The sequence below is a fragment of the Cheilinus undulatus genome, linkage group 7, assembly GCF_018320785.1.
Source record: "Cheilinus undulatus linkage group 7, ASM1832078v1, whole genome shotgun sequence".
NCBI lineage: Eukaryota > Metazoa > Chordata > Actinopteri > Labriformes > Labridae > Cheilinus > Cheilinus undulatus.
The window spans coordinates 53,554,088-53,577,760 of NC_054871.1; the positions used below are offsets into that span (position 1 = coordinate 53,554,088).

The 23,673-nt window shown below is 40.9% G+C and overlaps 1 protein-coding gene across 1 annotated transcript in view; it reads left to right on the top strand.

Annotated features, from left to right (window-relative positions):
• The window catches only part of mysm1 (Myb-like, SWIRM and MPN domains 1), a 42,164-nt gene extending 20,016 nt beyond the window's left edge, over positions 1-22,148 (top strand). Inside the window, exons 7-20 of the mRNA XM_041791989.1 lie at positions 748-1,156; positions 3,318-3,540; positions 3,615-3,745; positions 7,149-7,252; positions 9,268-9,345; positions 9,440-9,522; positions 9,601-9,655; positions 10,418-10,468; positions 15,017-15,091; positions 15,178-15,366; positions 16,431-16,563; positions 16,648-16,753; positions 21,100-21,157; positions 21,247-22,148. Coding sequence (XP_041647923.1) covers positions 748-1,156; positions 3,318-3,540; positions 3,615-3,745; positions 7,149-7,252; positions 9,268-9,345; positions 9,440-9,522; positions 9,601-9,655; positions 10,418-10,468; positions 15,017-15,091; positions 15,178-15,366; positions 16,431-16,563; positions 16,648-16,753; positions 21,100-21,157; positions 21,247-21,570 — 2,019 coding nt within the window. The 3' untranslated portion in view covers positions 21,571-22,148. The remainder of the gene's footprint in view (positions 1-747; positions 1,157-3,317; positions 3,541-3,614; positions 3,746-7,148; positions 7,253-9,267; positions 9,346-9,439; positions 9,523-9,600; positions 9,656-10,417; positions 10,469-15,016; positions 15,092-15,177; positions 15,367-16,430; positions 16,564-16,647; positions 16,754-21,099; positions 21,158-21,246) is intronic.
• Positions 22,149-23,673: the final 1,525 nt, after the last annotated feature.

Sequence of the window (23,673 nt, forward strand, 5' to 3'; positions counted from 1 at the left end):
GACTCTGAGACCTGGATTTACAAATGAAATTAAAATTTAGTTTTAGCTGAAAACAGGACTGTGGACTACTGAGACCACAACGGTCCAGATCTTTATCCCCTTAGTCCACATGAGACCCTGATGGGGTCTGTGATTCAGGAGTGGTTCCACGCTTGTAGTCTATCTCCTGGACCCGTCTGTGTGGTGGTTCTTGATCCTCTGACTCCAGTCTCAGTCCAGTTCTAGTGAAATTCTTGGATCTTCTTTGTTAGACAATCCTCTGAGCTCATCCCTGTTGTTGGTCTCCTCTTCCCAAACTTTTCCCTTCAGTCAGCGTTCATGAATCTGCTCTGACAGCCTCTAAGAACAGCTGACCTCTCAGCAGTGACCCTCTGTGGCTTACCCTCCCAGTGGAGGGTCTCAGTGATGGTCCTCTGGACTAGAGTCAGGTCAGCAGGCTTCCCCATGGTTGTGGTTGTGTGGACTGAACCAGAGAGAAAGAATGAAGGCTCAGAAAACAGTTGCAAACTGGACCTTTACACAATTCTCTCATACTTAGAAATAGTGATTTTTTAAATTATTTTGTGAGCTGTAAGTCACAATCATCCAGAGATAATTCTAGAATTTCTGAACATTCATTTTCTCGACCTAAATTATGATTGAACTTGATTTTCTAATTTATTGAGATGCCCCTGTACATATTTAGGAAATCCTATGAATGATGAGGATGTAGAATAAGGACCATTTTTCTTCATTTCTTTGTTTCAGTCTAAATCTGAGCCGCGCCCTGCAGCACCTCCTGCAGGTCATGTCCAGCTCCTGCAGCCTCCTCAGCCGTCCTCCAGTCAGACCCCCGCTCTGACAAACACGGTGAAGATTGAGAGGCTGTCTGATGATGAGGACGAGGATGTGGACATCACTGATGATCTGAGTGATGAAGGAGAACCTGACCAGGCAACAGGGATCCTCGCTGACCCCCCCACAAACGAGAACACTGAGCCAGATCACAACGAGGACAGTCACAGCTCTGCTTCTCCTCAAAGTCCTGGACCAATCACAGAGAGGACAGAGCAGAGAGGGCCGGCCCCTCCTCACACAGAGCAGGAGCATGAAAACCAGAACTCCCAGTCTGAGGGTCCAGCTCAGACCAGACAGCTGGACGAGGCTTGTAGCTTCGGTAAGAACCAGAGTCCTCGTTTACAGTGCCCGAGTACTGAGTCCCATGGATGTTTTACTCTTTTATTGATTTTATTAATTAATCATGGTCAATATAATTTAGACTTTGACCAAAAAATACAAGAAACTGTTCTTTAATGTGAAAACAGATTAGTACAAAGAAATATCGACTAAAAAGATGTAACGGACATAAGACGTCATCATTAGATACAGTCATGGACCAAAGTATTGGCACCCCTGGAATTTCTCCAGAAAATACACCATTTCTCACAGAAATGGTTGCAATTACAAATGTTTTTGCTATACATGTGTTTATTTCCTTTATGTGCATTGGAAACACACAAAAAAAAACAGAAGAAAAGGCCAAAATTGACATAATTTTACAGAAATTCAAAAATGAGCCGGACAAAATTGTTGGCACCCTCAACTTAACATTTGGTTGCCCACCCTTGGGAAAAAAATAACTCGAACTAGTGTCTTCCTGTAACCATCAACAAGCTTCTTACTCCTCTCAGCTGGAATTTTGGACCACTCTTCTTTTCCAAACTGCTCCAGGTCTCTCAGATTTGAAGGGTGCTTCTTCAACAGCAGTTCTGAGATCTCTCCATAGGTGTTCAGTGGGATTTAGATCTGGACTCATTGCTGGCCACTTCAGAACTCTCCAGCTTTGTCTCCAACCATTTCTTGGTGCTTTTTGAGGTATGTTTGGGGTCATTGTCCTGCTGGAACACCCATGACCTCTGACCCAGACCCAGCTTTCTGACACTAGGCCCTACATTGTGGCCCAAAATCTTTTGATAGTCTCCAGATTTCATGATTCCTTGCAGACAGTCAAGGCACCCAGTGCCAGAGGCAGCAAAACAACCCCAAAACATCCTTGAAGCTCCACCATGTTTGACTGTAGGTACTGTGTTCTTTTCTTTGTAGGCCTCATTCTGTTTTCTGTAAACAGTAGAATGACGTGCTTTTCCAAAAAGCTCTACCTTAGTCTCATCTGTCCACTAAATGTTCTCCCAGAAGGATTGAGGCTTACTCAGGTACAGTTTTGCAAACTCCAGTCTGGCTTTTTTATGTCTCTTTGTCAGCAGTGGGGTTCTCCTGGGTCTCCTGCCATAGCGCTTCATCTCATTCAGATGACCACATATGGTCCCAGCTGACACTTTTGCACCCTGAGTCTGCAGGACAGCCTGAATCTGTGTGGAAGTTGACTGAGGATGTTTATCCACCATTCCAACTATCCTGCGTTGCGTTCTTTTGTCAGTTTTTCTCTTCCGTCCACGTCCAGGGAGATTAGCCACAGCTCCATGGTTATAAACTTCTTGATTATATTACACACAGTGGACAAAGGAGTTTCAGGATCTCTGGAGATGGTCTTTAACCTTGAGATTGTTCAGATTTTTCTACTATTTTGCTTCTTAAGTCCTCAGACAATTCTTGGCTCCTCTTTCTCTTCTCCATGCTTGGTGTGACACACACAGACACACAACACAAAGGTTGAGTCAACTTTTAGACATTCTAACTGGCTTCAGGTGTGATTTCTAGATTGCAGCACCTGTTACTGCCACAGGTGAGTTTAAATGAGCATCACATGCTGGAAATAAAATGATTTACCCACAGTTTTAAAAGGGGGACAATCATTTTGTCTGGCCCATTTTGAGTTTTGGGTAAAGTTATGTCAATTTTGGCTTTTTCTTTGGATTTTTTGTGTTGTTCCAATGAACATAAAGGAAACAAACACATGTATAGCAAAAACATTTGTAATTGCAACAATTTCTGTGAGAAATGATCTATTTTATGGAAAAATTCCAGGGAAAACTTTCATCCATGACTGTAGTAAGAGTCTGATAAATGGACATTTCTGGGTCCTTCTGTCAGAAACCCGATAATCCTCAGGACTGAATGATGAGGCGGGTTAAATCATTGATCACTGGCTCTGTTAAAAGCTGAGGCTGCTGCTGTTAAATGTTTGAGACCATCTCTAACCGTGCCCCTGATCACAATAATACCCTCTGAGGAGAGACTCTTTAAGGAGGGAGAGTTTTTCAGAAAAATCATATTTTCAGAACAAGAAATAATTAAAAATGTTAGGAAGCTCTGCATCATTAACTCCTCCAGTTTAAAAGTGCTGTTATTGCTGACCCTGACCTCCTGATCTCTTTTAGATCCTGCTGAAATAAAAGAGCAGAGTCAGCCTGACAGCACAGAGGATGACGACCTGGAGGAGGAAGAGGAGGAGGAGCTAAAAGCTCCTGAGGAGGAGGTAGAGATGAACACGGAGGTGATCACTGAAGATGAGAAACAAGCTATCCCAGAATTCTTTGAGGGCAGACCATCCAAGACTCCTGAAAGATACCTGAAGATCAGAAACTACATCCTGGATCAATGGTGAGAGCTGATTGGTTGCCTGTTTCTGTGTTTCTGCAGAAGACAAAGAGTGTTTAATCTTTATTGTTCCCCAGGATGAAGAGCAGGCCCCGGTACCTGAATAAAACCTCGGTACGTCCCGGTCTGAAGAACTGTGGAGACGTGAACTGCATCGGTAGGATCCACACATACCTGGAACTGATCGGAGCTATCAACTTTGGCTGTGGTGAGTTCACTGAACGTGGGAAAGTTCACCTTTATTCTTCTTTAAGCCGCTGGAACCTCTAAAGCGTTGTTACCCAACCCTGCTCAACCAAAGAGCCAAATTGTCAAAAAAAGTGGCGAAAATGGATTTTAGTAGCATTGATAATAAGTTGAAGGTGGAAAAAATGGTCAAATAGCAGCAAAAAAAATGAGGGGAAAGAGGCAAAATAGGCATACAATGAAGAAAAAAATAGTGAAAAAGGGCAAAAATGGGTGCAAAGTGACTAAAAAATAGAGTCACAGGTGGTCAAAAAGCTGCACAAAATGAGTGAAACATGACTTAAATGGGCAAAAAGCTGTAAAAGGGGGGGGGGGGTGGATAAAAAAATGGATAAAAGTGGTAATAATGGTCAAAAAGTTGCTACAAGAAGTGGTAAGAATGGTCTACAAGCAGCAAAAATGCATTAAAAGTGGCAAAAAATGTAATAAAGGGACAAAACAGTGCAAATAATGGCAATGGAAATAGACAGAGAAAAATTAAGGTTGACAATTTAGTTTGACCATTACAACTTGGAGGAAAAACTGGTTAATGTGATGATTAATGGGTCATTTCTGAGGTAAAAGTTTCCATTTTTAAGGTTTTGTTGGGAATAATATTTCACATTAAGACATTAAAGAGCCACATGTTGAGTCTCACTGCTCCAAAGTTTAATTTACTCTCACTGAGAACCGTCCACATCTTTCTGTCCTCATTTCTGTCAACATTTGATTAAGAATGAAAGACAGAAAATTATAAAATGATTCATTTTATCATCTCCAAACCAAAATAAAAAACAGCCAACAATGTGAATTTGAGTTAAGTATGCATGGAACGTGAAAGTCCGAGCTGAGACTCCAGCAGATTTAGCAGCACTTAAACCAATGTTTGTGTTTTTAGTTCTCTTGGTGTAAAACTCCCACTATGCTTACATTTCCTCTCATGCAAAAAGAAGCTGTGACCAGTAAAAACTCTCTTCTTTATTAGGTATACCAGGTATCAGCGTAATAATAATGAGACACAGCAGATGAATGTACTGAGACCAGCTCAGACCAAAGATTGGTAACCAGTTTAAACTCAGGACTAAAAGTGTGCCAGTTCACACCGCTGATCCAACACTTTCATAACAAGCACTCTCAAAGCCCCTCAGTCTGCAGAGATTTGGTTCATTTTAATCTGATTTTTAGTGATTGAAAAAGTCAGTGCACAATAATCTGTCTCGATAAGAGCAGTACTGCACTCTCACTGTCTTTCTGGCATAACTGAGCTCAGTGAGGGGGCGGGGGCTATCACTAAATCCCTTACCTCTACTGTAGGGTGGCAGCACAATCTCATGGCACATATAAACATAAAAATGCTTTACTCAGTCTTGTCATAATGAAGACATCTGCTGAGAATAATGAGGAGCTACAGTCTGGATTTGTCATGGATTAGTGGTGTGCAGCTGAAACAGGAGTGTTTAAGAAGACAGATGTCAACATTTCCAAAATCCCCAGCATGAATATGAACATTTGACATTTATGAAGTATTTGTTGGTGTTTTTAGCCTTTCAAAATAAGACTCCCATTATCTGTGTCACGTTTATCTGCTGATAACGGTCTGAAAGCAGCCAAACTGAATCACAGCAAACAGGGTTAGGGTCCAACCACCATCAGAAGGTCTGATCTGAGCCAAGGTTATAATAGTTTCATTAGTTTTGATTTTATTTTTGGTTTAAATTTCAGTTTAGTTTTATTAGGGGTTTTTTTCTTCTGGTTTGTTACTTTAGTCTAGTTCAGGGGTTTTCAAAGTGTGTGAGTGAGCCCCCCCTAAAAAGAAATTATTCATTTGGTGGACCCCCACCCACAAAAAGGATTCAAATTGAAAAAAATTAAACAACATTTCAAACATTTATGTCTAATCTTTAAACATTTTTAACATTAATATATTTTGGATTTCAAATGTCCTCAAACATCTGCCTTCCCCTATTATTCAGTTAGAATTCCATTAAAAACCCTTCTTCGTATTTTTTTGGCCATTTTACAACTTCTTTTTGCCCGTTTTGCCCCATTTTTTCCACTTTTATTCAATTTTTTGCCCCTTTTCACCTTTTTCCCATTTTTTTGCCTTTTTTTAACAATTTTTTTGCCACTTTTCATCCATTTAAGCTGCCCATTGCCATTTAATACCACTTGTTTCCTTTTTTCCCAATTTTTGCCCTTTTTCCCAATTTTTTTGCCACTTGTATTCAATTTTTCCTCCCATTTTTTGCCACTTTTTGTCCATTTAAACCACCCTTTGCCATTACGTACCACTTGTTTCCTCTTTTTTTGACAATTTTTGCCACTCTCAGCTGCTTTTTGCCCATTTTAGTCACTTTCCATTCATTTTTTTTGTCACTTCTCACTCATTTCTGCCTCTTTCGGACCATTTTTCCACCTTTTCTCCCCCTTTTCACCCATTTTTTTGCTGCTTTTACAATTTTTTTTTTATAGTAACTATAAGTTCATCCATTTAGCTCCATGCACAGCAGAGGTTAGCAAAGCCAATCCCCTTGTTTCTGGTTTATGGTTCCACGCCTCTCCTGAAGCTCTGTGGCGCCCCCCAGTGGAGGCCCGCCTCACACTTTAAAAACCACTGGTCTAGTTTTTATTTTGCAAAAATGCTTTGTTTTAGTTTTAATGTTAGTTTTAGTTTTACTGGCAATATGGGGAACTTGTCAGGGGCCAGACCCAAAAGGGCTCTGCACTCTTCTCTTTATTTATTCAATTTTGATGTTTGTACATAACTCAAGACCAAAAATCACCACTGTATAAAGTATTTCCTATCAAAATCAGGTGATTTTTCTCTCTCCAGGCTTGGGTGTCCATGTCAGTCAGTCTGCTGCTGTCAAAGACTAAAACTAAAAGGTTTTGTCTTTAGTTTTATTTTGTTTTAGTTTTGTCACCACAGAATAGAGCTTCAGTTAGTTTTAGTTTTAAATTGGTAAAGCTTATTTTTTATTTAGTTTCAGTTAACTAAAATTATTTTTACATTTCCGTGTTGGTTATTTAGTTAGTTTTAGTTAACTTTAATAACCTTGATCTGAGCTCTGGCGGCACACCTGCCATCACAGCCAGCAGCATTCTGAAATCGACTCATCATGTCTGTCTGCTTCATTTCATACCTAACCATTCCAGATGTTTGTAAAAGAGACTCATATCAGCCATAGTGATATTAAACCACATCTGTGTGCCCCTGTTTTCATGTATAACTTGTTGGCTCTAAATGTGACCAGGTGTGGGTGTAGTGCTGAGAAAAGTGTTCTCAGTATTTGACCGACTCAGTGGAATAAATGTGCCTCGACTGACTGAGAGTGTTTGGTCATGGCTGAAAAGTGAAGGTGTTAAATCTGCCCTCTCCGTTACAGAGCAGGCAGTGTACAACCGTCCCAGGGTGGTGGATCGCTCCAGGCAGAAGGAGGGCAGAGATGTGATGGAGGCGTACCAGCTGGCTCAAAGGCTGCAGAGCATGGTGGGCAATCATCTTTTAAAAAAGCCTCTGAAACCAAAGGATTGTTTGGAAACAGCCTCCAATAACTGAGCAGTGCTTTAACTTTACTAAAATAGTTATCCGTCAGCATCAGTAGCAGACCAAGATGTTAGAGCAACTACATTAAAACGTCTAAACCAGTGTTACTCAGCCCTGCTCAACCAAAGAGCCAAATAGTTGAAAAATACCTTTGCAAGAGCCACAATCTAAGTGGTGAAAAGTGACAAAAACAGTTTGAAGTAGCAAGAAAAATAAGTTTAAGGTGGCAAAAATGGTCTCAATGTGGCAATAAATGAGAGAAAAGTGACAAAAATGGGCAAAAAGAGGGCAAGAGTGGCAAAAAAAGGAAACAAGTGGTATTTAATGGCAAAGGGTAGTTTGAATAGGCAAAACATGGTGAAAAGGGCAAAAATGGGATGACAGTGGCAAAAGAAGTTGCAAAAATGGGAAAAAATTGGAAGTGGTATTTAATGGCAAAAGGTAGCTTAAATGGCTAAAAATGGGATAAAAGTGGAAAAAAATGGAAGAAAAGAAGCAAAAACATCTTGCAAAGATTGGCAAAAAAGAGGAAACAAGTAGTATTTAATGGAAAAAGGTAGCTTAAATGGGCAAAAAGTGGCAAAAAATGGTGACAAGGGGAAAAAATGGGATATGGTGGCAAAAAGAATTTGCAAAAAGGGGCAGAAAATGGAAATAAGTGGTATTTAATGGAAGAAGGTAGCTAAAATGTGACCAAAGCTGGTAAAAACTGCTGCAAGTCGTCCAAGGTCATTTTTGAGGTTTTTACACATTATGAAAGCGTAGATTCCAAGCTTTCAAATGGTGGATCACACACCTTAACCTGAGCATATTTACAAAGATATGCTCATTTGATTGTTAACTTCTAGTTTGTTTGTTCTGAGAAACCCAGGCTCCAAGTTTCAGGACTTCTCCTACCTTCAGGCAGGCCAGGTAATGGGCGTGAACAACAGGGCCACACTCACGTAAAGTCCACCCAAACCAAGCTTCTGAATCGGACTGGTGACGCTCATCAAAATATTCCCATAGGAAATCCGCCGTCATCAAACTTGCCCTGTCGAGTGATCCTGAAGTCGTCCCAAGTCTGTTGATAATTCTTGCTGCTTCTTCATCGTCTCTTCTACTTTTCTTTGCTGCAGGGTGCATTTTGAGGCTTGTTGCTAAAGGTGATAACTAGAAACAGCTGTATGCGTGCTGAGGGGGGTGGCGTTTGAGCCATGCAGTGTTTGTTATTGTCCATCTCAATGGGTGAAACTGGGAACAATGGCAGACTGAGTGGCCAATTATCACCCCGCAGTTTCGCTTTCCCCTCCCCTCAATATCCTTGCAGCAACTGCAAGAATAGGGCATTTTAAAACACAAAATTAATGCTTTTAAATATCACATCTGTGTTACTTTTTTCATTGAATGAGTAGTTTAAATGTTGGACTGGCATAAAATGAGAAAAAAACGGGAGATGATCATTTTGAAGAAAACGACTTTGTATCCATTTTTCTCAACCACTGGAATGCCGACTTGCAGGAACTTTATCTGGCTTCGGTCACAAATGTTGAAAAGTAGCAAAAAATGGTGAAAAGGGGCATAAATGGGCTAAATGTGTGAAAAATGGGATAAATGGGACACTTAAGTTTGACAGTTAAGGCCTTCTGTATAAGTCTGGGAAACAACTAATCAATGTGCTTATTTCTGAGGTCAATGTTTCCCTTTTCTAAGGTTTTTCTGAAGGAATAAGATTTCAAATGAAGGCATGAAAGAGCCACAAATAGTCACAAAAGAGCCACACATTGAGCATCACTGGTTTAAACCCTCAGCTTTAACAGGAAGTAACAGCCTCTGCCCTACACATGTGTATCTTTGTGGCTCACGTTGCAGTTTGTTGGTCAGATGTTTTAAAAACAGGGAAATCATCCAGAATGTTCTGATGCTGCAGCAGGTTTAAATGTGTTAATGTGAGCTCACTGCTGATTGGCTGCTTGTAGCGGACCAGGAAGAGACGTGTGAGGGACACATGGGGGAACTGGTGCGACGCTAAAGATCTAGAGGGACAGACATACGAGGTATGGACGTGCACAGATACATTCTGCCATTTTCTATTGATCAGTGGATGGATTAAATCAGTTCATTTATTGATCCTGTGATTTTCTTCATCAGCATCTGAGTGCAGAGGAGCTGGCTCTGCGCAGGGAGGAGATGAAGAAGCAGCCCAAACCCTGCAGGAGCTCCAGGTTTAAAGAGTGAGTGTGGTGGACAGCCAGCATGCAGCCTCAGGTTTGTACATGTGTGAATATTAACGGGCTTTCTTCTTCCTCCAGCTCCTTGGATCCGTTCCAGTTGATCCCCTGCAGGTCATTTGGAGAGGACGTTCAGGTCAGAGAGTTTTCATCTCATCATTCAGGTTCAATGAAGCTTTTTCTGCTCTGCCAGTACAGCTTTTCAGCTATGTGCACCAAAACGAGTATTCAAGGACCACAAGGACTAAAAGTGAAAGGCTGCAAGAAGTCAAAAAGTAAAAACAAGAGCCACTGCCTGGTTCTGAACCCCAGAGAAGGGTCTGATAACTGGACAATGAAAGGACAAGAAACTTTGCCTCTCAGAGACAGTTAAGTGGCTCAAATAGATCTTATCTGATAGATAAGATAATGACCTTTGACCTCCAAAATCTAAACAGATCACCCTCAAGTTCAGGTGCAGTGTTGTGCCAAATTTGACCTGAGTGAATTCTTGAAATGTTGTGCTAAAGAGATTTGAGGTTATAAGATTTACAAGTAAGGCATGAATGTGGCCCCCAGTGACCTTGACTTTTGAATTTATACTTCCAAATCCACACAGGTTATCTTTGAGTCTGAGTGGAGAATTGTGCAAAGTTTGATGTAAATTCATGGAAATGCTCTTGAGATATGGCAGTCACAAGAATGGCTCTGACGGACAGAGAGGGTAAAAACCTGAGGACTGGATTCAGAGGGGCTAGCCCAGGAGAGATCCCTCCATGTTCGTCAGACATGTTTGACAAGGCAAAGACGAGCGGGTCCACTCATGTTCTAACTCTTTCCTTTAAACCTTCATCTTTCCACCAACTCTGGTGTCAAACAAACCCTAAACTTGCGTTTGAAGCTGTTTCTCTGTTTTCAGGAACCGTTCCAGGTCATTGTGTGTGCCGAGACTCTCCTCATCATGGACACGGTACGCCACTCAGACACACAAACACAGATGCATCATGGGGAGAGGGAGTGGACCTGAGGAGCTTTGTGGGGCACTGATAACAGAGTCATAAAGAAGAACTTTTCCACTCATGGTGAAGGGTTGGCTTAGTTTTCCAAGCTCCTTAAGTAGACCTGAACCTGCTTCCTATCTTCTCAGCACCGAAATCTTTGAATACTGTTTACTACACTGAGGTCCTGAACTCATCTGGTTGGCCTTTATTAACTGCTCATTAATGTATCCTTATTCATAAGGCTATCCTTAATCTGCTTCCGTCATACTTGTATGGTTTTATTCCTGTGAAAAGGTCTGGAAGCTCCATCTTCACTCTCTGACTCGCTGCAAAAGTCCATCTGTAAATGACTTATTTCAGAGGCGCTGCTCCTGCAGGAGGACTCTGCTGCAGAGGACTTCTATGTCTTAAAGAGCTGGTCTCTTTAAATATTTTTAAATGAGATTAAAGGAACAGAGAAAGATGCTGCAGATATTTAGAGCCGATATACCTGCTGTACATATTTACACTGTGAATTATTTATCGGCTCTAGATGCATAGTGAAGATTCCGACACCAGGGGGCTCCCAACCAAAACAATAACAGTATGACAGTAGGGCCCAGAGTCCATTTCCTAAAGCAGGTTTAGTGAAAACCTTGAGTCTGTTAACTCTGAGATGAGGGAGACTCTCAGATTTCTGTTTCAGAGTGAGGAGGAAACTCAAACCCAAGAACGAGGGCTGGGTCAGGCCTGTTTCAGAAGGAGGGGAAACTTAAACTCTGATTCAGTTACCATGGTAACACAGTCTGTGAAGCTAGCCTGGGCAGGAGCCAGTTTCCTTGAATAAACTCAGAGTTTCTCTCTGTCTCCTCCTGACCGAGCCAGAGACAGGGTTTCATTTCAGCATTTTTACCATGTATTATTCACGCTTACTCTGAATAAAAATCTACATTTTATGAATAATAAGACTCTAGACTACATTAAACATGGAATATTTTATTTATTTGATCAGGACAGTGCACGTCAGTCAACATTTTCGCAGTACATGTCAATGTAAATAGCTAAACTTCATCCGTCGTCCTAAGGCAGGCATTTACAAAAAGAGCCACAAACAGATTGAAATAACACAGTTTAATCATCGAGCATAGGTGACGAGGCTTTATGGCACTGATCATCGACTGGCGGCCCAGGGGCCAAATCAGGCCCCCCAAAGCTTCCTGTCCGGCCCACAGAAGATCATTAAATTCATAAAGGCAGGAAAAGAAGATGTTGTGGTTTTAAGAGTATCTTTTGGCTTTAAATGTCTGCAGCTGTTAAATCAACCCCAAAAGAAAAAGGGGTTGGAGAGTGGCTAAAATGGGCGAGCGGCACAAAGGGACAAAAACTTGCAGGAAAAGTGGTGAGAAGAGGATAAAATGTGGCAAACCATTAGTATTAAAGGATAAAAGGTGCAAAAAGAAAATCAAAAATGGGTGAAAAGTGGCAAAAATTGGGAAAAAGTAATTAAAAAGTGGCAAAAATAGACAAAAGGGGGCAATAATGGAAAACGTAGGGATAAGACAGGCAAGAGAAATGGTTTAAAGGAGTTAAAGAATGGCAAATAGTTGGGTTAAAGAGACAAAAATGGCGAAAATGCATCAAAAACGGGTTAAAAGTGTCAAAGAGGTGAAAATAGTAGCCAATGTTAAAGTAGTGAAACTGCAGAAAAGTGGGTTAAAGAGTGATAAAACAGCAAAAATGGGTTAAACGTGGCACAAAATGTTGCAGAAATGTCAGAATGTAGCAGTGAAGTATTAAAAAGTGTTAAACATGAGTTCATACTGGTGCCACTTCATAACTGTTGAGGGCCAATTCTCTGGGATTTTCAGGAGCCCAGCCAATTCTGTGGGCATGCCTGTCTCCTTGTGGTCTACAGCATTAGTCTGTATATCAGGACATATCTCACTGGCAATGCCTAAAAATGTCCTGCGATTTGAAAGAAAATACAAATACAAACAAAACTATATGTCAAACAGAACAAAATATAGATTAAATTTTGCTTTATTTGGAAGTCTGGCCCCTAGAGACTCTGTCAAGACTAAATCTGGTCCTTGTGCAGATGTACTTGATGAGCCCTGCTTTATGGAGTAACTTTACACCAGAGGACTGTTAAACTCAGGTAAAAGTACAGTCACTGAGGTTCAATTTGACTGATTTCAAAATTTACTCTAGAAAATACAAGCACCCAAAAATACACCTGAATCACAGTAATCAGAGTAAATGTAATCAGTTACTGTCCACCTCTGATTTCCTTCAGTGTAAAGGTAAAAAAGCTGAATGAATGAATAAAGTTGGGAGTATTTATGTTTGAAACCAACACGATGATGAGGATAAAACTAGAGACTAAGATGTTCAAGTAAAGCTTCAACAGTAGATTATAACTTTAAATTTAGCGTGTTAAAGAAAGATAGAGCCAGGAATCATGTTAGTGGCCAATTTACAAATGTTTATTCTGAATTTCAGTGGATGTATTCTTCAGAGGCTCATAATCTAATTGAACACAAAGCCGAGGTTTCTTTAACCATTACAGTTCTGACAGAACGTGTTCAGATCAGTGAGGCATTAATCGATCTGGAATCAATGAGTATGAGCAGAGTTCTAAATATAAACATATCCAGGCCTAATAAACACTATCACATCTGACCATCCACTAAAATCAGAACTTCATTCACTTAAATCTGGTACATTTAATACTAAATCTCAGAATTTCAGACTTTATTCTCATAAATGAAGTAAAAGCTCTTTTAATATTACTACAGTCTCTAAACCTAGCTTTTTTCTTTTATGTGGCCCTGACAGGCTAAACATCGTTCTCTCCTGGAGCGTTGTAATCCTAACCTCCCAAAGCAGATGGAAATGCCTGTTTGCTTGTTTCTCACTGGCGAATCCACCTTCAAAGCTCCCGTCTGAACCGTTTGGGCCAGTTAGAAAATGACAGGACCAATCAATGACGAAGGGCGGTACTTTCAGGCGCAGCAGAGTCGTGATGTAAACAAGCAGCAACAAGAGCTGGTGCAGTTATGGTGGAAGAGATCAGCGTGGATGCTGCTAAAGCGCCAGTTTTATCAGAACTTGACAACATTTCTTCATTAAAAGAAGAACAAAGAACAGCAGTGAATTTTTTTCTTTTCAAAAACCACAAAAGTCGAGTACTGACACATCTACAGTCGCCATGTTTTGCGTTATTCCTCTTTAGCTGCGCACGTGCAACTCAATAGCAGTGTGTCACATGTTTTGTTGCTCTGATTGGCCCGTAGAGATGTGACAGACAGAACGTTCATCCAATCACACTCTGAGTTTTTTTCGAAGCCTCTGCCTTTTCCCAAACGTTTCCTATTGAAGCTTTCCCAGATGGATGTGTGAAACAAGTCCATCTGGCGTGTCAGGTTACTGTAATCCTTAAAAAGGGGAATCATCTCAGAGGATTTCTTTTGTTGTCGCCTGTTTCCGTGGTGGATCATTGTATCGGGGCTCCATCGATCATGTCTTGTCATGTTGCCCACTCTGAACTCTGAGCTGCTGACTCAGATTTGCTGATCTGAAAGTGAAACTCAGAGGGTAGATTAACTCTGAGTTTACTGAACTTTTTTCTGTCTGTCTGCTGTTTGCTGCTAGTTTTAAACTGAGGACTGTGTTCAATAAAATGAGGAGTATTTACTCTACAGAAAACTAACGTTTACTTTTCATTCATAAATTTCTCATAATGAGGGAGAACTGCACTGAAAAGGTAACCTCTCTGTTCGTGCTACGCCACAGTGTTCTTTACCATAAAACGGTGTGCGTATATGAGTTTCTGTTTCAGTGTCGACTAAAATGAGTTTGGGAATGTGGACGTAAAGGAGAGACAGGCAGCAGTGTGTTTGGACTGACTGTAATGTAAGAATGAGGGACTGCTCCTAACCAATGAAGACAGAGAACACGGGCCGTCTCTCCTTTCTACATGTGAATAAACGGAGAGGTTTGACTCATCACAGCGTGTTATACCGGCCTGACACCAGAGGACTTTGCTAAAACTCTTAAAGACTCTAAGAAGACCTGAGACCCTCTGACATCAAGAGACAATCTGTCTGCAAGCCGTTGACTTTTAGTCTCAGGCTGAGAGTCTGCAAAGACTGGTGGTCACTAACTACACCACAAGAGTATGATTGCTTTGAGAGTATTTCCCATCATGCATCTGGTAGAAATTCACAACAATTCCTCAGCTCAGGTGGACATTTTTTGCGCTGAGTGTGTCCAGGACTTTGATAATCAAAGATGGACCGTTGTTGGGTGTCTACTGTATTTCTATTGCTGTGGTATCAAACATGTTTGGAGTGGTCTGATTTTCCCTCTCTCCGTATTGAAGTGCATTATTCTGGTACTGTGACATCCATATGTTAATTCTCTACTGAGGATATCCAGGTAAATCTCCATTCAGGCTGAAGATCCAGACCTGATGCAGGGACCATGTGACCCAGCTTGACAGGAAGTGGTGACGTATTTATTTGTGTCTTTTTTAGCACGCTCACGTGTCACGGGGAGAAGTCATCGGTCTGCTGGGAGGAACTTTTGATGAAGAAGAGAAAGTTTTAAAGGTGAGAGAATGTGGATGTTTTTATTTTGCCATTATTTTGTGCTCTCTAAGCTTCTGTGCTCAGTGTCTGATTGCTCGTCTGTGCAGATCCGCGCAGCCGAGCCATGTAACAGCGTGAGCACAGGCCTGCAGTGTGAGATGGACCCGCTGTCGCAGACTCACGCCTGTGACCTGCTCTCCTCTCTGGGCCTCAGCGTGGTCGGATGGTACCACTCACACCCGTCCTTCCACCCAAACCCATCAATACGAGACATCAGTACTCAGGACCAGTTCCAGGTGAGACCACATCCAGAGGGAAATCTGTTTTTTCCTCCTGTAGTTAAACATCAGTGACTGAACATTCCTCCTGTAGTTAAACATCAGTGTCTGAATATTCCTCCTGTAGTTAAACATCAGTGACTGAACATTCCTCCTGTAGTTAAACATCAGTGACTGAACATTCCTCCTGTAGTTAAACATCAGTGTCTGAATATTCCTCCTGTAGTTAAACATCAGTGACTGAATATTCCTCCTGTAGTTAAACATCAGTGTCTGAATATTCCTCATGTAGTTAAACATCAGTGACTGAATATTCCTCATGTAGTTAAACATCAGTGGCTGAATATTCCTCCTGTAGTTAAACATCAGTGACTGAATATTCCTCATGTAGTTAAACATCAGTGACTGAATATTCCTCCTGTAGTTAAACATCAGTGTCTGAATATTCCTCCTGTAGTTAAACATCAGTGACTGAATATTCCTCCTGTAGTTAAACATCAGTGACTGAATATTCCTCATGTAGTTAAACATCAGTGGCTGAATATTCCTCATGTAGTTAAACATCAGTGACTGAATATTGCTCCTGTAGTTATACATTAGTGGCTGAATATTCCTCCTATAGTTAAACATCAGTGGCTGAATATTCCTCCTGTAGTTAAACATCAGTGGCTGAATATTCCTCATGTAGTTAAACATCAGTGACTGAATATTCCTCATGTAGTTAAACATCAGTGGCTGAATATTCCTCCTGTAGTTAAACATCAGTGACTGAATATTCCTCATGTAGTTAAACATCAGTGGCTGAATATTCCTCCTGTAGTTAAACATCAGTGACTGAATATTCCTCATGTAGTTAAACATCAGTGACTGAATATTCCTCCTGTAGTTAAACATCAGTGGCTGAATATTCCTCCTGTAGTTAAACATCAGTGACTGAATATTCCTCCTGTAGTTAAACATCAGTGGCTGAATATTCCTCCTGTAGTTAAACATCAGTGGCTGAATATTTAGAGGGACTGAGTCAACTCAACAGAGGTCCGTCTGAGCCTCGTGATCTTATTCCTTTTGTCTCTTTGTTTCAGAGTTATTTCTCCCGCGGTGGAGCCCCCTTCATCGGGATGATTGTGAGCCCGTACGACCCCGCCAATCGCTCACCCCACTCCCAAACCACCTGCCTGTTAGTGAGAGAGAGCTCAGAGCCTTCAGGCACACAGAGTGAGTTAAACACTGAAACATTCACTACCATGTTGATTCAGAACATGAGGGCTTTTAGAGACTCTAGGGCTTCTCTCTCCTCAGAGCTGCCGTACAGATTTGACTTCCTGTTGTCAGCCGAGAGTCCAGACTGGGAGCAGACGATGAGACGGGCTCGGTGGATCATCGACAAATACAGTCAGGGTCCAGGGTGAGAGCCATGAATATCGCTGTCCTTCTTCATCCTCATCCTACATGCCGGTCATGAATTGATTTTCATTCCAGCTGCATGTTAACAATTCAGCTCTCTGGTGTGAGTGTCTGATTCCACACAGCAGGAACCCTGAGACTCGAGGTTCACGCACACCAGAGCCAGTGGTGTTGAGGTTTGATGGTCCCCTGCTTGACTGCACCCACGTTTCTCCAGGCTCGAGCATTTATCTTTCATAACATGCACAGTTTATAAGATCCACTGTTTCACAGTCAGCACAGTTTATAAGATCCACTGTTTCACAGTCAGCACAGTTTATAAGATCCACTGTTTCACAGTCAGCACAGTTTATAAGATCCACTGTTTCACAGTCAGCACAGTTTATAAGATCCACTGTTTCACAGTCAGTACAGTTTATAAGATCCACTGTTTCACAGTCAGCACAGTTTATAAGATCCACTGTTTCACAGTCAGTACAGTTTATAAGATCCAGTCTCACAGTCAGTACAGTTTATAAGATCCACTGTTTCACAGTCAGCACAGTTTATAAGATCCACTGTTTCACAGTCAGTACAGTTTATAAGATCCAGTCTCACAGTCAGTACAGTTTATAAGATCCACTGTTTCACAGTCAGTACAGTTTATAAGATCCAGTCTCACAGTCAGTACAGTTTATAAGATCCACTGTTTCACAGTCAGTACAGTTTATAAGATCCACTGTTTCACAGTCAGCACAGTTTATAAGATCCACTGTTTCACAGTCAGTACAGTTTATAAGATCCAGTCTCACAGTCAGTACAGTTTATAAGATCCACTGTTTCACAGTCAGTACAGTTTATAAGATCCACTGTCTCACAGTCAGTACAGTTTATAAGATCCACTGTTTCACAGTCAGCACAGTTTATAAGATCCACTGTTTCACAGTCAGTACAGTTTATAAGATCCACTGTTTCACAGTCAGTACAGTTTATAAGATCCACTGTTTCACAGTCAGTACAGTTTATAAGATCCACTGTCTCACAGTCAGTACAGTTTATAAGATCCACTGTTTCACAGTCAGCACAGTTTATAAGATCCACTGTTTCACAGTCAGCACAGTTTATAAGATCCACTGTTTCACAGTCAGTACAGTTTATAAGATCCAGTCTCACAGTCAGTACAGTTTATAAGATCCAGTCTCACAGTCAGTACAGTTTATAAGATCCAGTCTCACAGTCAGTGCAGGAAGACAGCATGGCAGGAACTCTCCCCACTGATTGGCTGTTTTTGGACTCGTTTTGGACAGATACAGTCCTCTAGCGCTGGTCATTGTTTAAAATGATTGTTGTGATGACAGGGTGTCTGCAGTCTTAAAAAGTTTATAAATCAATTTAGCAAAAATGAAGAATTTAAAAGTACTAAAAAATGCCTAAATTTGGACTGTACGGTTTTTAATTTTATAGCTGATATCCATTTTTATATTTGTCAAGTTGTTAATTTAGTTCTGTGAGATTCTGATGAACTCCAGCAGCTCTGAGGTCAAGCTCCACGCCAGTGAACTCTGCTGAAACAGCGAGTAAACTGTGATCAAGTGATGTGTGCATCTAAATCAGGGCTTTTCAAAGTGTGTGAGAGTGAGCCCCCCCCTAAGGAGAAATATTCATTTGGTGGACCCCCACCCACAAAACAGATTCAAACTGAAAAATAAATAAACATTAACATTTCAAACATTTATGTCTAATCTTTAAACATTTTTAACATTAATATATTTTGGATATTTTGGTTTACAAATGTCCTTACACATCTGCCTTTCCCTCTTATTTAGTTAGAATGCCATTAAAAACCCTTTTTCATGTTTTTTGAACCACTGATCTAGAGCAGGGGTTCTCAACCTTGGGGTCTAGATGCTGAGGGGGGGGCTCAAGATGCCCTAAAAAAACTAAGAATATTTTTAAATTAAACTGTTGCCTCTTTACAACGGTTTTGCAAAATTTTAACCCTTTTTTATCACTTTTTCCAACTGATTTTTGCCCATTTTAACACATTTTTGCCACTTAAAACCCATTTTTTTCCCATTTTCAACCCTTTCCAACACTTTTTTCTGCCTCTTTTTACCGCTCCTACACCAAGTCTTGCCACTGTACACCTATTGCTGCCTCTGTTGACCCATTATTGCCTCTATTAACCACTTTTTACCACATTTCACTCTTTGATATGCTCATTTTTACCAGTTTTACCCATTTCTGCCAATTTCTGACCATTTTTCTCTCTTAGTTAATCCTTTTTGCCAGTTTACATCAATTTTTCTACCAATTTCACTAAATTTTCCACCCATTTTTGCCAATTTAAAGTCATTTCAGCCACTTTTTAAATCCCCTTACCGCTATCTATGCCCGTTTTTGCCGCTTTAACCATTTTTTGCCATTTTTTGCTTATTTTTTTGCCAATTTTATCAAATTATTGCCACTTCTGACCAATATCTGCTACTTTTAAAATCCAATTTCACCACCTTTTCCACCATTTTTTGCCATTATTAACCTATTCTAGCCATTTTTTAACCTATTTCATTTCTGTTTTAACAAAAGGGATTTGAACCCGTTTTTAAGAAGGCTATCTACCTCACACATGAATACAAATATACTTGCTTCTTTGGTAAGAGTGGTTATTTTACAGGTTAAAGCTCTCCCCTTTATCCCCCTTATGAACAGCCTTGTCTGCACAAGATTCTAGGATGTTCATGGCTGTTTAACCACCTTCAGGAACAGTGGGGGTCCCCGGTCTGTGGCACCTTTACTTGTGGGGTCCTGGGCTGAAAAGGTTGAGAACTACTGATCTAGAGGGTCATGAAAAGAGAGGAATAAGATATATTAAGTATTAGTTTGTTGTCAGATGTTTTTTTTTGCACCCTGAAGGCACAGTTATATCAGTTTAACATCATATCCACAAACTCCATCTGTGCTAGAGCAGTCTCCCCATGCCAGTGGCCATCTTTCCCATCTCTGCCTGAGGAAGTGTGCACGGGCCAGGAAAGGTTTGCCTAATGTAGACGGCTGTGAGCTGGTCGTGATTCCAGGCAGACAGGAAAGCCTTAAATAAAGAGCCATATTGACCTCGTTTTAGCTGATCTGTCCACATCAGTAGAAAATTCCAGGCTAGACAAACACAGAACAGTTCTACAGCAATGACAGGTCAGGTGAGGCGTTACTAATGGCTATGCGCTCTATGATTAGCCTGTCCTTTAATACAGTGGATCTCAAACTGGGGTCTGGGGACCCCTGGAGGTCCGCGAGCCACAGCTTAGGGGTCATGTCATTAAAAAGCAAAATAATTTAAATTCACATAAGGACCACAGTGGCATAAAACAACCACACTAAACCCATAACTCCCAAATAAGTCAGCTTTGGACCAATAAAAATGAGATACCATTGTGTGATAGTTTATTATTAAACATAATTGTCTCATTTTTGCCACATTTATCCCATTTTTGCCCCTTTTTACTATTCTGTGACAGTTGTCAGCCAATTAAGCTGCCTTTGCCATTAATGCCGCTTTCTCCCCTTTTTCCCCATTTTTGCCACTTCTTTTTGATACTTTTTCCCCATTTTTTGCTGCTTTTGTCCATTTTTGCCCCTTTTTTCTTTTTTTTTTTCTTACCACTTTTCACCCATTAAGCTACCTTTTGCCATCAAATACCACTTGTTTCCTCATTTTTTGCCCATTTTTGTAACTTCTTTTATCCCATTTTTGCCCTTTTCCATTAAATACCACTTGATACCTATTTTTTTTGCTCTATTTTGCCACTCTTGACTGCGTTTTGCCCATTTTAGTGACTTTCTCTAATTTTTTTTGCCATGTTTTTGCCACTTTGGAACCCTTTTTTCCCCCTTTAACTTATTTTTATGCTACTTCAGCATGTTTTGCCACTTGTCACCACTTAGATTGTGGCTCTTGCAAAGGTATTTTTCAACAGTTTGGCTCTTTGGTTGAACAGAGGGTGATTAACACTGTTTTAAAGCTTAAGGATTATTTGAGGGTCCTTGGAAAGTTTTCTGAGCTGTAAGGGGTCCCTAGCCCCGATAAGCTTGAGAACCCCCGCTTTAATAACTACAGCGTTATACTCATGCTTCAAAACAAACAGGTGAAGTGGAAACACTGATGCAGAGCTCTGCAGACAGTCAGCCACATTAAACGTGTTCAGAAGCTGTTTTTGGCGTTTGCTGCTCTGAATGTAAATGAGATCATTTTCTGTGGCCAGATAGAACAAAAATATCTGTTTCTGGAGACGTTTATTCATCCATTCCTAACTGTTAAGTTTATTTATTATCTGATCTTGTGTTTGAGTCTCTGTTGTCTCTCTGCTTCCATAGGAGCGTGCAGATGGACAGATATTTCCGGAAAGACTCCCACCTCACGTGTCTGGAGAAGGTCTGTGGGGCTCTTATCCACTTTGAAGCATCGTCATCAGTTTGATTGTGTTTCTCTCGCTGACTTCTTCTCTGCTGTCGTCTCCTCAGATGATGTCGTCTCTGGCCCGGTACCTGGAGCCCCTGCCAGATGAGGAGGGAGACCCCTTCCTCACTCAGATCCAGGCTCTGTTCCAGTCAGACTTCATCGCCAAACAGAAGCAGGAGGCATCAGAGCTGAAGGAGGAAGAGGAAGTAGGGGAGCCTCTAAATCCTTCACACGGACAGGTGGGCTCAGCTGAGCTGGGTTTAAGTGAGGAGCGCCCCCTGCAGGGAGGAGGACGCCCTGACGAAGATGCTGGCAGCGCCTCAGATGATGGCGTGGTGTTACATCTGGGCTCTGTGCTGACGTCTGAACACGATTATTTATTCTGATCCCTGACTCTGTAAATCTGAGCGTATGTATTTGACCAGTTCTGTAGATGTAAAGACGTTTTTTTACCCACGTTACCAGCTGACAGAGTCATAAACATTCCAGTTTTTTAAGCTCGCTGACTGACCTGCATGTCTGTGTGAGTAAACCAGACTGAGCCAACCTCTGAGGGCCACGTTTGGACCAAAGATTCAGAGAACTCTGGTCTCTTGGAGGTTCTGTACTTCCCTGAGGTTACAGGGTTGAAAGTACAGTGGAGGGTCAAGAAGAAGGGCCAGCCTGGTTTCTGTGGTGGTGTCGGTGGTAGAAGAGAAGATTTGATTAGGATTTCACGGCCAGAGGAGACAAACTGAAAATAAATACCTCCAGACTGCCTCACCTGCTTGGAGGCAAAGAAACCATTCATCCCAGTTTGTGAATGAAGACCTTTTTATTCCAGGTTTGTCTTCAGGACACGGAAATCTCTGTAACACTGATTTAGTCTAAATAAACCTGAATGTGAGTGAGGGAGTTGGAGAAAACTGGAAACATAGCAAGTTCATTTTAAAACTAAAATTAAAAACATTTTCATATTTTTCTACTCATCTTTGTGACTTTTATTAAAGAAATATGTAGTATAGAATTATACACAGGGGGCGGGGCTAGGTCCTGCCAACATTAGGGGCCTAGCCAAAGAGGGTCCAGGGGGATTCTCCTGCTTTACAGACACTATTTTCATTGATTTTAAGACATTTGTATTTATTGGAGAATCCTCTTCAGCTGTGAGGGGTTTTACTGTCCTTTCCTCATCTTTTCTTTACAACTGTCCTTCACTCAGCACCTTTATTTATTTTTATCCTTCCATTATCTTTAAACTTCTAAATATCAAACCACACCCATAGGTACCAGGCATGATTTACTCAGGCATGTGTGGGGTCCTCTCCCACAAATCTATCATCTTTAAAATGTTTCCACATTATTGGCGTCAGTAAGGTCAGACTAAATCACCTTTCAACAAAAACTAACCATCTTCTAAAGTCTAAAATCCACATAATATCCCAGATAATCAGAAACCAAATCTTGGGGGACACTCATAACTGCCAGTGTTTTAAAGAGTGAATAAGTTAGTGTTTCCTACCTGACTGAACCTCTCCAGTCTACAGTCAGCTCACACTTCAACAGAAACACAGTAAAGAGTGGAGCAAGCCAAATCATGAGTGGAAGTTTAATCTCCTCTCTTTTAGATCAGTAGTTCTCAACCTTTTCAGCCCAGGACCCCACAAATAAAGGTGCCACAGACTGGGGACCCCCACTGTTCCTGAAGGTGGTTAAACAGCCATGAACATCCTAGAATCTTGTGCAGACAAGGCTGTTCATAAGGGGGATAAAGGGGAGAGCTTTAACCTGTAAAATAACCACTCTTACCAAAGAAGCAAGTATATTTGTATTCATGTGTGAGGTAGATAGCCTTCTTAAAAACGGGTTCAAATCCCTTTTGTTAAAACAGAAATGAAATAGGTTAAAAAATGGCTAGAATAGGTTAATAATGGCAAAAAATGGTGGAAAAGGTGGTGAAATTGGATTTTAAAAGTAGCAGATATTGGTCAGAAGTGGCAATAATTTGATAAAATTGGCAAAAAAATAAGCAAAAAATGGCAAAAAATGGTTAAAGCGGCAAAAACGGGCATAGATAGCGGTAAGGGGATTTAAAAAGTGGCTGAAATGACTTTAAATTGGCAAAAATGGGTGGAAAATTTAGTGAAATTGGTAGAAAAATTGATGTAAACTGGCAAAAAGGATTAACTAAGAGAGAAAAATGGTCAGAAATTGGCAGAAATGGGTTAAACTGGTAAAAATGAGCATATCAAAGAGTGAAATGTGGTAAAAAGTGGTTAATAGAGGCAATAATGGGTCAACAGAGGCAGCAATAGGTGTACAGTGGCAAGACTTGGTGTAGGAGCGGTAAAAAGAGGCAGAAAAAAGTGTTGGAAAGGGTTGAAAATGGGAAAAAAATGGGTTTTAAGTGGCAAAAATGTGTTAAAATGGGCAAAAATCAGTTGGAAAAAGTGATAAAAAAGGGTTAAAATTTTGCAAAACCGTTGTAAAGTGGCAGCAGTTTAATTTAA